Here is a 15,706-nt window from a genome sequence, read left to right as displayed (position 1 = left end):
AGTAGCACTTTCATTGTGAGGTCAGCTATGACACTGAACATGTGTCATGCTTTTTTGTGTATGATCCAGCGTGTCACTGCCACACTGTTGTCAACCACAGCGGCTGCAGAAAGGACACCACGCTTCACCTCTCTGTGGTAGATGGACATTGATTATAAGACAATCCTCCCTTTTCAAGACAGATTGAGAAAATGACTTTCTGAAGACCAATTCTTAATTAAAATATTTTTTAATTCGAACATATTGCTAATAAAAGTATATTTTTGAGCAGACCCTCATTTAAATTGTTCAATCATGTATGGACATTCTACCACTTTTGACCGTCATAAGCTTTTTTTTTTTTTACTTTTTTTTAAACCGTTAACATTTTAAAGATGTTTGTGGGCCTGCCATCTTCTAACATTACATTCTCATATATTTCTTGGCTGCTTGGCAGTTGTTTGATGACTGCATTTATCACCATGACCATAAAATTTGCATGATTCATTTTTTTCTGAGTTTCTGGTCTGAACAATCTGTTATTTTCAATCGTGAGAATCATAGTGCACAAAAACTACAGTCTGGTGTCAGCTGGGTGTGGTTAAGATGTATTTTGTAGCCAGTGTTGTTTCTTCTTTGTCCACAGTTTTCACCAAGGCTTATCTGGGCCTGCTGCCATGCCTCAGTGGAACTCTTGGCACCTGGAAGGTGTGATATCAAGCAAGCACATGCATGTGAACCTTAACTTGTTTGTGGTTCATCAGGAGAGACAGATGGGGAGAGAAAACGTTACACCCATTGAGTGAGAAAAAGAGGAAAGGTGAGCATGTCTGTCGCAGTGTATTTGTGTGGGCGAATGAGAGAGAGGGAGAGAGAGAGATGCGTGCTCCCCACGGGAGATTAAGCCTGGGCATAGCATCCACCGAAAAACTCATTTCTCCTTTCGATAAGAAGGGAATTGCGTCTCTATTTTCATCCCAACCACCTACAGAGAAAACAGCCGGAAAATGCTGCACTCAAATTTCAACACAGGTTCAGATCACTTTCTAACTCAGCCACATGGGGTGTGCAGCCAGTACATTCTGAGTGCCGGTCCCAAGCCCGGATAAATGAGGAGGGTTGCGTCAGGAAGGGCATCCGGTGTAAAACAAGCCAACCCAACTATGCAGACTCAGAATCGAATTCCCATACCGGATCGCTCGCGGCCCGGGTTAACAACATCTGCCACTGGTGTTATTACCCAACAGGGTGCCGGTGGAAATTGGGCTACTGCTGGGCGAAGACGACGACGAAGAAGAGGAGGAAAACGTTGCCACGAACTGCAGGAGAAGAAGAAAACTAGAAGGGTGGAAATGAGAGTGGGGACTTTGAATGTTGGTAGTATGACTGGTAAAGGGAGAGAGCTGGCTGATATAATGGAGAGGAGAAAGGTAGACATATTGTGTGTGCAAGAGACCAAGTGGAAGGGAAGTAAGAGCAGAAGCTTCGGCGGTGGGTACAAGTTGTTGTACCATGGTGAGAACAGAAAGAGAAATGGTGTTGGGGTCATTTTAAAGGAAGAGTATGTTAAAAGTGTGTTGGAGGTTAAGCGAGTGTCTGACAGGGTGATGAGTGTGAAGTTGGAAATTGAAGGGGTGATGATGAATATCATCAGTGCATATGCCCCACAGGTAGGTTGTGAGATGAAGGAGAAAGAAGATTTCTGGAGTGTGTTAGATGAGGTGGTGGAGAGTGTGCCCAAGCATGAAAGAGTGGTGATAGGAGCGACTTCAATGGGCATGTTGGTGAAGGGAACAGAGGTGATGAGGAAGTAATGGGTAGATATGGTATCAAGGATAGGAATGGGGAAGGTCAGATGGTAGTTGATTTTGCAAAAAGGATGGAAATGGCTGTGGTGAATACCTACTTTAAGAAAAGGGAGGAGCACAGGGTAACATATAAAAGTGGAGGAAGGTGCATACAGGTGGACTACATTCTTTATAGGAGATGCAAGCTAAAAGAAATCAGACTGTAAGGTGGTAGCAGGAGAGAGTGTCACTAGACAGCATAGGATGGTTGTTTGTAGGATGACTTTAGAGGTAAAGAAGAAGAAGAGAGTGAGAGCTCAACAAAGGATCAGATGGTGGAAGCTGAAGGAGGAAGACGTGTGAAATTTAGCGAGCAGGTGAGAGAAGCACTGGTTGGAGGGGAAGCAATTTTGGACAATTGGAAGAGTACTGCAGATGTGGTGAAGGAGACAGCTAGGGCAGTACTGGGTATGACATCTGGACAGTGGAAGGAAGACAAGGAGACTTGGTGGTGGAATGAAGACGTCCAGGAAAGCATAAGGAGAAAGAGGCTGGCAAAAAAGTTTTGGGATAGTCGGAGAGATGAAGAAAGTAGACAGAAGTACAAGGAGATGCGGCGTAAGGCGAGAAGAGAAGTGGCAAAAGCAAAGGAAAAGGCATATTGCGAGCTGTACAAGAAGTTGAATAGTAAGGAAGGAGAAAAGGACTTGTACCGATTGGCCAGACAAAGGGACAGAGCTGGAAAGGATGTGCAGCAGGTTAGGGTGGTAAAAGATGCACATGGTAATGTGCTGACAAGTGAGGAGTGTGTGCTGAGAAGGTGGAGGGAATATTTCGAAGAGTTGATGAATAAAGAAAATGAGCGAGAGAAAAGGCTGGATGATGTGGTGAGAGTAAATCAGGAAGTAAAAGAGATTAGCAAGGAAGAAGTGAGGGCTGCTATGAAGAGGATGAAGAGTGGAAAGGCAGTTGGTCCAGATGACATTCCAATGGAGGCATGGAAATGTCTAGGAGAGATGGCAGTAGAGTTTCTAACCAGATTGTTTAATAAAATCTTGGAAAGTGAGAGGATGCCTGAGGAGTGGAGACGAAGTGTGCTGGTTCCTATTTTCAAGAACAAGGGTGATGTGCAGAGCTGCAGTAACTACAGAGGCATAAAGCTGATCAGCCACAGCATAAAGTTATGGGAAAGAGTAGTAGAAGCTAGGCTTAGAAAACAGGTGAAGATCTGTGAGCAGCAATATGGTTTCATGCTGAGAAAGAGCACTACAGATGCAACGTTTGCTCTGAGAATACTGTTGGAAAAGTACAGAGAAGGACAGAAAGAGTTACATTGTGTGTTTGTGGACTTAGAAAAAGCTTATGATAGGGTGCCAAGAGAAGAGTTGTGGCATTGTATGAGGAAGTCTGGAGTGGCAGAGAAGTATGTTAGGGTAGTACAGGACATGTACAAGAATAGTGTGACAGCGGTGAGATGTGCAGTCGGAATGACAGACTCATTCAAGGTGGAGGTGGGATTACACCAAGGATCAGCTCTGAGTCCTTTCTTGTTTGCAGTGGTGATGGACAGGTTGACAGATGAGATCAGACAGGAGTCCCCATGGACTATGATGTTTGCAGATGACATTGTGATCTGTAGTGAGAGTAGAGAGCAAGTTGAGTCTAGACTGGAGAAGTGGAGATATGCTTTGGAGAGAAGGGGAATGAAAGACTGAGTACATGTGTGTGAATGAGAGGGAGCCCAGTGGAATAGTGCAGTTAGAAGGAGTAGAAGTGGTGAAAGTAGATGAGTTTAAATATTTGGGGTCAACTGTTCAAAGTAATGGAGAGTGTGGTAGAGAGGTGAAGAAGAGAGTGCAGGCAGGGTGGAGAAAGGTGGCAGGAGTGATTTGTGACCGAAGAATATCAGCAAGAGTAAAGGGGAAAGTTTACAAAACAGTAGTGAGACCAGCTATGTTGTATGGTTTAGAGACGGTGGCACTAACAAAAAGACAGGAGGCAGAGCTGGAGGTGGCAGAGCTGAAGATGTTGAGATTCTCTTTGGGAGTGACAAGAATGGACAAGATTAGGAATGAACATATCAGAGGGACAGCTCAGGTGGGACGGTTTGGAGACAAAGTCAGAGAGGCGAGATTGAGATGGTTTGGACATGTGCAGAGGAGGGACCCAAGGTATATAGGGAGAAGGATGCTGAGGATGGAGCCACCAGGCAGGAGGAGAAGAGGGAGACCAAAGAGGAGGTTCATGGATGTGCTGAGAGAGGACATGCAGGTGGTTGGTGTGACAGAGGAAGATACAGAGGACAGGGTGAGATGGAAACGATTGATCTGCTGTGGCGACCCCTAACGGGAACAGCCGAAAGACAAAGAAGAAGAAGAAGTTCAGATCACTTTCTCCTCACAAACATTCTGATTGCTATAATCTCCCGCCTTTACAGCAGTACAACGTTCTGTTCAAACCAATACGCCTCACTCCCAAAAAGGGTTGTAGAGGCAGAAAGGTGTCCATTTCAAGGACAGATGTGTGGAGTGCTTTGTTCCAAACAAACGCAACCTCGAAACCATGCTAATTTGTAATGTAATATAAGTAGTTCTGTTTAGTATGGGCTAAAATAGTAGGATGTTAGGGCAAAAACATATTGATAATATTCAGCTGGCTTTATATTTGGTTAAAAATTACCTTTAGCACCAGTTATTAGAGCGAATTCGCTTTTCAGCTAGCTTTAGCGTCATATTCAGTTAGCTTTACAATGAGTAAACTTTATATTCAATTACTCTATTTTCATTTAGCTTCATAATTATTCAACCATATATTCACTTTGTTTTGGAAGAAATTAGCTTCATATTCAGTTAGTTTTAAGATTATACTCAGTCAGTTTCATGTATATTCAGTTAGATTCACATTCAGTTATCGTCATATCCGGTTAGCATTATGTTCAGTTAGCTTTATGTACTGCTGAACTATATTAATTTAGTTTCATGGCCAGTTTGCTTTAGATTCAGTCAAGTGTATATTCAAGTAGATTCACGTTCAGTTATTGTCACAACCAGTTCTTGTTATGTTCAGTTTGTTTTATATTTAACCAACTTTACCTTCAGTTAGTTTTAGATTCAGGTAGCTGTAGAGTCATTTAATGTCACGTAGGTTCTCCTTACGTCTGCTCATCAATTCCTCCAGTTTCATCCCAACATCAATATATGCATATTTGATTAATCTCCCAACAGATTTCGGAGACGGGTTCGACATTCGAGTACCTGCAATCAAAACAGGTTGTAGATGGTTGTGCAGGTGCACGGTGGGGTCGTCCATATCAAATGCAGTCATTTGCACGTGTAAGTGCACGGTCCCAGATCTGATCTCATCCATATTTCATTGAGTTGTCAGGAGCTCTAACCTCACACTGTCTTTTTTTGTTCCTTTGCATTAAATAACAAGAAGTCTCCTTTTGTCATTCCTCTTTCTAGTTACATAAACCTATTGCCGTAACGCGGGACCTCTGCAGCGATCGGGCGCAAAATGCTTCAAAGATGCGAAATTAGAATCGACAGCAAAACTGACATTATGCTCATATTCAAAACACATTGAAATCAATATTTAAAACTGAGTCACGGCTACAAACAGCAGAGGTCTCCTCTCTCGCTCTCCCAGACTGACAACAGATACGAGTGAATTAATCAGAATCAGAATCAGAATTTCTTTATTGTCCCGTAAAGGGAAATTAATGTTGCAGCAGGAGCACACAAAGGACAAGGTACACAAAGATAACAATATCAACAGTGAAAATAAGACCCAATTAAAAGTCTAAAATCAAACATTAAAAAAAAGTAAGTACTTTATGTATTTTTTGTGGTTTCCTGAGGCATTTTGTGAATGCAGAAATGCACTCCGACCTCAAAACACGTCCCTGTGATGGTGTTTAATGGCAACTTGCATCCTTATTGTTGCATTGCTGCCACCGTCTGCATTAGTCCGTTACAGCAGTACTAAATCTTCTCAATGAATCCAGTGTCTTTCAAGTATTTAAAAAGCCAACACTTTCCAGTTTAATTTAATCTTTATTTAACCAGGTTAGTCCCATTGAGATCAACAGCTCTTTTACAAGGGAGACCTGGACAATTATAAAGTTTCCAATTCACCTAACCTGCTGATCCTATGTCTAAAATGCCGCCAACAGAAACTTCTTTCAGGCCTATTCTTCTAAATCCTGAGAGAAGCTCTTGCCTTTCTCTGGAATATTTATTACAATACATGACGACATCCCTCATCACCAAAACATTATCCTAAATAAGGTCTTGCCAACTTCTGGATGAACCTGTCCCAGAGATCAAAGCTCCAGTGACCAATTTTATGTTTATTTACTTTAAGACTTAATAAAATGTTGTTGACATAGAAAACCTGTAAAGCCTACTTTTTGTACACAGAAAATTCCCAGGATGTCTTGATAAGGGAATCGATAAAGAATAGGATTGACAAGCACAATCGATAATAGCATCGATATCGGTAAAATCTTATCAGTACCTATCCCTAGTGCTATACTTTAGTTATGACTAGATGTTGGTTGTCTCTAATTAGCTCTACAGTGAAGCGCTTTTGGTGAAGCCGTTGGCTGGTTCATTAATCTGATTATATTCGGGTCAATTTCTATCTTCCAAGAGTTTCTATTAGTGCATCAGGTTTTCCTCAGTGAGTTTTTCTCCTTTGCTCTTCCTAAAGATTCCCAAAGACCATTTAAGATGAAGCTGTGTTGGCCCGTGATGTAAACGAAAGGTACAATGGTGCCAGCTGGATAGCCAAGTTTCATGTTAACTATCTGGAGACAAAGAATTTGACGACGTTAAAGTAAACATTTGGATAATGTAGAGGATTGCTCTTGTCTGAACAACTGGGCAAGCATTAATATTGAACCCTGATCACTTATGCATCATCACTGTGTGTCACGCTTGAATGTTATGGTCAAAAGACTGTCATATTCAAGATTGTGCATAGAAAGGTGAAATATAGATTTGCCACTTCTCTTTTTGTCTTCCACTGCATCTCCTTATGCTCTTCTCTAATTTCTTCTCTCCAACTATCCTAATTCTTTTTTCCACCCAACCTCTTTCTCCTTATGCTTTCCTGGACATCTTCATTCCACCACTAAGTCTCCTCGTCTTCCTTCCGCTGTCCAGATGTGACACCCAGTACCTTCCTAGCTGTCTCCCTCACCACATCTGCAGTACTTTTCCAGTTGTCCAAATTTGCTTCTCCTCCATCCAGTGCCTGTCTCATCTGCCTACTGAATTTCATACAACAGTCTTCCTCAGCTTCCACCATCTGATCCTTTGTTGGCTTGAGCTCTCGCTCTTTTCCTCTTCTTCACCTCTGAAGTCATCCTACCATCCACCATCCTGTGCTGTCTAACACTCCTGCCACCATCTTACAGCCTCTAATTTCTTTTTGCTTGCATCTTCTACACAGAAGACTTCCATTTCCAACCTTTTTGCAAAGTCAGCTACCATCTGCCGTTCCGTACCCTTGTCCTTGATGTCATATCAACCCATCACTTCCTCGTCACCTCCGTTCCCTTTGTCAACATTCCCACTGAAGTCCGCTCCTATCACCACTCTTTCATGCTTGGACACACTCTCCACCACCTCATCACCATGATACATCTTGAACCCACCTCCTGTGCTCCTGCTCTTACTTCCCTTCCACTTGGTCTCTTGCACACACACCATATCTACCTTTCAAAGTCCCAACTCTCACTTCCACACCTAGTTTTCCTCTTCTCTGGATATGTTCTCCTCTTCTTCTCCTTGGCCCCAGTAGTAGCCCAATTTCCGCTGGCACCCTGTTGGGCAACGGCATCAGTGGCGGTCATTGTTAAGCTGGGCCTTGACCGATCCGGTATGGAAACTCGATTTCTACTCTGGATCTTCGTTTTTCGCTTGTTTTACGTCGGATGCCCTTCCTGACACAACCATAATATGCAACCAATTTTAATCCAGATGAATGTCATGTATCGACTCTCATGAAATGATCTTTTACAAACTTTTATGTGGCACTTCAGTGTTACTGTGCAAGTACAGTAATTTTGTACGATATCCTTTAAAAAAAATTGTTTGCAATGCCTTTATGTTAAAGTTAAAAACCAAAACAAACAAACAAAAAAAACCATGCTGAATATTTTTTATTCACTGTTAAATCGGAATCTTCGCTTGCGTGATTAATGTCGAAGGGCAACTCTTGAATTTTGTATGGCAATTCTTTAAAGGTACAAACACAGGAACTGCTTTCTGAGTGGAGCAGTTTGAATCTCAGCGCTTTATTTTACGTGGTTCTTGGCAGTTCAGCATACAGCTTAATATATCTGCGAAGCAAAGAAGCAAGTCGTCAAACATGTGGCCTTTAACTTTTACCTCCCGTCATGGTGTCAGAACACTGCCTGACCCACTGTTCGCACTATCAGTGCTTCAGCCACGAGGCTGCCAGACTGCAGCTGTGCGCTGTACAGAACAAGCTGTGTTTCAATGTTGAAGCTGTCCTGCCTTGTTAAAATCAGGCGAGGAGATCGGAGCAACAGCTGTGTAAATGCCAGATACGACCACTTGGCTGAGCACTTGATGGGCCGCAGTTTCTGCTGACTGCCTGCTACTTTGAAAGACAATAAGAGAACACATCTGGACAGTCGGCGCTGCATACAGAGGGGGTCGCAAAAGTATCAACGAAAGCAACACAGTGACACTCTAGCCTGCACTTTGCTTTTTGGATACCCCAAGTACTAGGAACAAAACTCTGCGTGCCGACTCACCATTTCCAGGCTCGCATTCCTCCAAGTCTTCGTCATCACTTGGACATTCAGCTGATGCAACCAAAAGGTCATCTGTGTTCTACAAGAACAAATATAGGAAAAAAAAACATAAAAAAAAACACAATTTCTAGAACAAGGAAAAGCAAACTGAAGATTTGCCAGGAGTCGAAAATTTGCAGACGATGTAGGCGGCTGTTTCTATCGACATGTAGCCCAAGTGCATTTGGGGTACCTCCCACTCATATTGACCCAACTCCTACCCTCAAGGAAAACTCAAAAACGTCTTGCAGCTGGTTGACTTGAATTGTAAAGTTTTTATCAAATCTTTCTTTATTACTTGGTAGATTGTTACACTCGTGTACAATCGTAGGGCATGCGAGGGTGTACTATGTGTCCATGTGTGTGCGAGCGGCATATCCCAAAGAGTTTTAATGCTATTCAGTTTGTTCATACAGCACCAAATCATAACATAAATTGCCTTCAAGCACAATGCACAAGTAACATTTCTACCAGGGGTGGGCAACAGTGTGCTGATATGGTCCTGGATTTCCTTCACAGGTGGTTTACTGGTGACCTCTGCAAATTAATGTCCTGATTATCTGTGAAATCACCTGCTGAGGAGGTTGGTAGCAAGGAAACCCTGCATAGTCAAACCTTCAGGCCCACCCTTAGTCTTGACCTTACCCACCCCATGAGCAAGTTCATTGGCAACACTCGGGAAGGAAAAACTCCATTGTGTTCTGTTGTTTTACAGGAAGAAACCTCAAGCAGTCCAGACTCAGTGGGGTGGTCATCTGCTGTTGCTGTTCTACTCTCAAGTCTCCTTTCCACATACAAGCAGTGGAGATGAGGTTCTTCTATCGGGTATCAGGGCTACAACAGAGTGAGAACTTTGATTATCCGGGAGGGTAGATGCCTCACTAGATGTCTGAAGAAGTTCAGGCATTTAGTGAGTATGCCCACTGGTCATCAACAGGTGCAATCAACTGGGATGTGCTAGGGAACATCCAGGACATGCCAGAGGGATTACATCTCTCAGATAGCTTAGGAACATTTTGCAATCTTCCAGGAGGAATTAGAAGACCTGACTGAGCTTATTGGGACCAGGATAAGATGCAGAAAATGAACGAGCATCCAGGAATCCATCACATCAATGCTGTGGTGAAACTTGATCACTTTTGGTTTAAAAATCAACTCTTTTCCTATGACAATACCGCAACCTTTGTAACACATACATGAGACCATCTTCATGACTGAACAAAGAACCGAAACCTGACACCAACAAGACTCTTGAGAAGACTGAAGAAGATGGAGCTACAAGTAATTAAAAATGTCTGCAATGACAAAATATTTGGTGCAAAAAGTAGCTTGATAGCTGGTCCACAAATCTGCAAGAATGCTCAGAATTACCTCCAGGATAGCAACAAGATGACGCAAGAATACAGGATGACAGCAAGAGGATTTTTAAAAGTTGCGCAAGTTTTAAACAGCTTAAAACGGTTGTGGTGGCATCTTGCTGCCATCATGAATTATCAGTAGTGTCACCAGCAATACTATCCACAGGACCTGCCGCTATCGGATAGTCATGGTGGTGTCTTGGTCTCAAAGAGTATAAGTGGGAATGAGGCTTAAAACACAAGATTGACAGATCACGCAATGACACAAACAGTTTTATTCTGATTTGGACTAAAGTTATTGAAACAATTAAAAGTCAGAAAAGGAAAAAAGTGATATGATTGAGGAAAAATTAGCGAAACGTCAAAGTCAAGCCAAGGTTAAAATATTGGCCAAAGACTTGAATACAGAAGATAGTTAGAATGGCCATTTTGAGGAACCGGTTAATTATACACCTATAGTTACCATGAAACACCAATATGAACACATATCACCTGCCTACTTGTTACATAACCTATAACCTGAAAGTTTGGAGGTAAAACGCAATGTCGTAACTGTTTTATTCAAATAATTTAGAGTCAACATGGTTGTAGTTTAAAAGAGGGCTGATTAAATATCAAGGCCCCATTGAACTATCCACTAGTATAAGCAACAGCTTGGTCAACATCTTGCGCTGAGGTTAATGAAATGGAGCAATACCCCCACCCGGTGGACACTGACATTAATGCAGGTCCAGTAGAATTTTGCTGAGAGCTCTACTATACTATGGTATCAATGAACCACATAGATTGAATCTGGTCAAATATATAAGGCACAGGGATTGCACTCTTTGAGCGCCTTGATTCCCTTAAATTTAGTCCTGGGGTGGATGTGGCAACATGCTGCAGAGTTGACTTTGCAGGGAAAAGGAGAACTGATTCAGCTGTGCACCACCACAACAGCTTTCACTTATGAATCTCTGGTTTGGGAGTTATTATTTAATTATAACCATTATAATTCAACTGAATGTAATTATCCAACTTTGGTTAGTGACCAAATACGCTTATATTTGATCAATCCATGCAATCAGGTGCGCTCCCCAGCTCAGCACCGTATGCAATACATGTAATGAATTCTTTAAATTTGCAATCCAGAAAAGTAAACTACCCTGACATTATTAAAAGCTCCAGGCAAAGTTTGTGCGAGGTGACAAAATATTTAATAATCCACCGGCTCGCTGAGTGAGACTGAAAAGGCTGTTGATTTATCAGTGCTAAGTCACACCCAAACTCCAGTTTGACCTGGTCAGAACTCTTCTTCACAGGCTCTAAGTTGAATCTGTGAGGAAAAACGAAAACTGTAAAGCCGCTCTTGTATCCATCTGGTAAAGCAGATCGAGATCACAAACACCTTCGGCGTGCTATCGATGGCGCTACGCGCCCGGCTCGTGATCTTAGTTTAATGTCAGCCTGACACCAAATGTAGGTCATCGCTAGACAAGTGATGATTCTGTCTGTTTCAAAGAAATCCACAGCATGATGGGGTAAAAGAAAATGCCCCCCCAACCACATGCACATTAAAAGGTAGATCTTTTATTCTGAGCATCAAAGCGCATTTTTCCTCTATGATCAAAGCTGCAATGTACAGTGTAGCTCAGAGCTTTTGGAGAAATTCAAATTTGGGTTTCCGCTCACCCTGGTCTTGCCTGCTCCCTCTGCGGTGTGTTGATGGGTGCTGGGATTACTCATTAGAGCACTGTAGTTCTTGTTAGCTTTGCACCCCGTGGTGTTTGCTATGCTACTACTACCGTGTTAGCTTAAGCACAAAATTTTGCAACCTATATATAAAGACCAACAGCATCAGCACCATACACAGTATGTATATACTGGACAAAGCCTGCATGAGGACACCCAGAGGTTTTCTGTAGAGACCCGTAACCTGGGCATCATCATGTTGGCAGTAGCGATTAACTCATTAATGCATAAAGGGGTGGAGTGTGGGACAAAAGAATCCCGAACACACTCCTATCTTTAAATCTGAACTGCCTAACCTAACAGGCTAACCTCGGTTCGGGTGTTTATTAAATCATATCTCTGATGTGGACATTAAAAGTTATGAGCCACTTATTTTCTCAATAATTGTGCCTTAATGGATCAGGATACAATTGTCATGGAGGAAGAAACTATGTGTAGAGGTGAAAAACATTTTTGTACCAGGCTGGAAACATTTTTATTTCTGCTATAAAGTTGGACATTTTAACATGGACTTCTATGGGAATGTGCTCTGTTTGGGAGCCAGCCTCAAGGGGCCAGTCAAGGAACTGCAACTTTTTGTTTTTCCAGTAGGGCTTCATTTGAAGCCATCAAAGCTTCCCGCGTGGGTATGTCATGCAATTAAAAACACCATAGCAACATTCCCAAATTCAGTGGCATGACGGACACTACTGTGTGTACAACTTGTCAAATACACACAAAACAGACTACGAAGCTGCTGCTCCTTCATATCAAAAGGTGCCACCTGAGGTGGGTCTGGCATCTGGTGAGGATTTCCCCTGCCCCCGTCGTCCAGGCACAGCCGACTGAGAGGCGGGCCTGGGGAAACCCAGGACAAGCTATAGGGATTATACCTCCCAGATGGCTCGGGCATCCCCCAGGAAGAGTTAGATTACATGGCTAAGGATGGGGACGCGTGGGATTAGCTGCTTGGTCTGCTGCCATCATGCTCCTGACTCAGATAAACGGCAGAAAATGAATGAAAAGACTGAAGTCCTAAAAACTTTCGCCATCTCACATTGTGATCTTGGGGGATGTGGTGTTCGAATGACTTGACAACTTGGAATTACGTCTTCAGGGGGCGCGCCAATTGAAACTTCCTGCTTGTGCCTGTAATGAGCACAAATGGAACGCACCATTAACACCAGTGTTCGATACCGAGCTCGGCAGATCAGGGCAGACTCTTCATCAGCGATCAGAATAAAAAGGTAGGCACTGTACCGAGCACCCTTTGAGTTTCAACGGTGTCACCTCTGGCTCAGTTTAACAGTGCATGTTGTCGTCCTTCTCTCTCTTTTATGAGTCAGTGGTGCTGATTAGCTAGCTAGACCCTGAAAACCTCAGAGAAAATAACCGTAAATTTCAGACTAAATATCCTCACTAACACTGAAACTGTATGAAAGCAGCACTACATTAGGCCGCTCGATATTGCATTTATGTTTCTGAGAAACAACAACAAAAAAAGAATGTCACCACTGCTATTATTAAAGGATGTGGATGATTCAGTGGTAATTTCTATTCACACTCAACTACATGACCTTAATGCTATTTTATGCTAGTGTAGCGATACACTATGTTCAGTCAGGTACGCCATAATGAAGAGGGGGCCTTTTGAAATTTGCACACAATGGCTGAAAAATAGATTTGTAGCAATAAAAAACACTTGAAAGGTGGAGCTCTGCCTCTTTTATAGCCAAACACAAACATCATTAAGCAAAAGCGATACACATTAAGGCTTGCAAAAACAGAAAGGGAGACAATACTCCGGGTTGATTGGGTTTCTGGAGATAATGTTTCAAACAAGGGTGTCTATAAAAGCGGGCAATTTTACATCAATTGTCCACCGCTGTGGAAGCTCATTGGAAACTGAACAGAAGATTATTTCTGCCAAGAAATCTAGAGGCCGCTCTACAGGTAACGTCGCCAGAATTGTTTTATATTCATCTAATGTCCAGAAGAAAGGCACTGCTAAATCGTCAAAGCCAAACTGGAGCCAAAAACAGAGCAATGTTTGACATTTGAAGGTCCGAAATTACTTTCTTGGGGTCGTATTCAAACATTTTGGTTCAATTTAAATAAAGTGCATGGATCTATGTTGGGAAATCTGGATGTCGGTATTGAAAGAATTTTACGATTTTGAATTGCAACAATTATGTCAATTTTGTGTTGTGCTTTTTGTGGCCATCTCAGACGGTCACCATGTGAGTCCGAACTGCTTGAGGATTCATTCTGGAATCAAAAAACACCAAGGGAGTTTTTCTCCTTACAACCTCTGACCAATGTATTTGTTCGTGGGGTACGGCAGCCTCGAGGTGACTCAAGCCCCATTTTCACTTTCATGGTGGTCAGTGCACTTGCTTCCGAAAGAGAAGATTCTTGGACCACCCATGTCCATTCCCCATTTAATGCAGAGTTGCATCGGGATGGACAGAATATGACAAAGAACTGGCCTGTTCTATCCACAAGTGATTCAGAGACATTGTGGTCGTATGGACTGGAGGACTTTGAACGGCTTGAAGGGTTCACGCCTGTCTTGGAGGCACAAATCTTCTGAACTGAAGAGTTCAGACTATTCACGTGAGTCTACTGTACTCTGTCTAGCTAACATTGAAAAAACCATCTCAGAAAAACTGAGGATGTAATTGTTTGGCCAGACAGCTGATGGGTTAATCTCCTTCATGGGGAACATTTAGATCTATCACAAAACACTACAAAGAATTTTCCTGATTGAAAATCTCAAACCTATATGTGACTTTTAAACCAGTAAATGTCTCACCTGTGTGACACTGTCCCTCATGGTTGGGGAGCGCTGCTTGCGGGTGGTGGTTGTGGCCATGGTGGTGGTTGTCTCCATGATGGTGGTGGACATATCAGCCAACGGGGTGGTGGAGGTGGTGTCAGTAGTGAGCACCGAGGGTACGTCACCTACCAGCCGCAGGTTGCCCTGGGTCTGGACATTGGGGTCACCCTCAGCTGCCAGTTTCAGCACCTGTAGACCATTGTAGTACAGGCCTGAGATCTGACCCTGGAAGTGACGCCCCTTGTCTCCACCACCACCAATTTTGATGAACGCCTGGCTGTTGAAGATGGTCAACTGGCGACCTGATTTGCAACAGATGAGGAAGGGGAAAGAAAAACAGAGGGAGGCATAGGACACAAGTCAGCCTTTGTTTCTAGGTAAGCTTCCACATGCAACACAAATTAACAAGCCGTCAGAACATGAAACATAGCAGACAGAGGGACTTCTTCCATCAAACAGGACTTTGTTGGTAACACGTTAGGTAGATTGCAACCTGGCTCGCTGCACTTACATCCATTATAGGTCTGGGCATGTGCCAATTTATCAGAAACTGCCTGAACCTGGCAGTCAAATAGATTGCAATTGCAGTTGTAGGTTGTCGCTTGAATCAGAAGGTTCACAGCAAAATGCATCTCATTTGAACTGAGATGGAATATATTTGAACAATGCTAGGTCTGACGTTGACCTCTGAGGCGCCAGAACTGCAGAGTGATAAAATGTCTCTTCCAAAAGGAAATGTTTAATTCAGCAGGGGCTGTCGCCACCTTCTGTAGTCATTATCATTCTTCTGAATGGATAGATGGATGAAGGGAGAAGCAGGTCAACCATTTAACTTGGTTCCAGTACTAATGTGTTACCAAGACTTGCGAGGGGTGGAATTTTCTGACAGGTGTAGTTTTTCTCACCGTATTAAACCCATGTCTGTTGCATTTATGTATATGCAGTGGTGGGCACAGTTTAGCTAACAGCTAATTGTTGAAGCTAACTCTGAAAAAAACCCATTAGTGGACCAGTTAGCTTCCGCTAAATGTAGTTCAGCTATCTTTAAGTCAGCTGGCATTTAAAAAAAAATAAGATTTATCGGCCAAAAAACATTTGTAAACCCTAAAACAATACATGGTTGCTCCTCTAGCTGCTTATATGCTAATCTAACAATCCAAACTGACACATTGTACCAAGGTAAAAAACATCACCTCAAGGAGAC

The 15,706-nt window shown here is 42.7% G+C and overlaps 1 protein-coding gene across 3 annotated transcripts in view; it reads right to left on the bottom strand.

Annotated features, from left to right (window-relative positions):
- The window catches only part of LOC117505355 (neurexin-1-beta-like), a 513,547-nt gene that overhangs the window by 14,997 nt on the left and 482,844 nt on the right, over nucleotides 1-15,706 (bottom strand). For all 3 annotated transcript variants that reach the window (XM_034164999.1, XM_034164998.1, XM_034164997.1), the window contains 2 exons: nucleotides 14,479-14,804; nucleotides 8,557-8,635 (listed from right to left, as the gene is read on the bottom strand). In XM_034164999.1, the coding sequence (XP_034020890.1) occupies nucleotides 8,557-8,635; nucleotides 14,479-14,804 (405 nt within the window). The remainder of the gene's footprint in view (nucleotides 1-8,556; nucleotides 8,636-14,478; nucleotides 14,805-15,706) is intronic.

The sequence above is a fragment of the Thalassophryne amazonica genome, chromosome 23 (assembly GCF_902500255.1).
Source record: "Thalassophryne amazonica chromosome 23, fThaAma1.1, whole genome shotgun sequence".
NCBI classification, from domain to species: Eukaryota; Metazoa; Chordata; class Actinopteri; order Batrachoidiformes; family Batrachoididae; genus Thalassophryne; species Thalassophryne amazonica.
The sequence above is the reverse complement of the archived record's forward strand: the minus strand, read 5'-3'. Positions and strand labels throughout refer to the sequence as shown.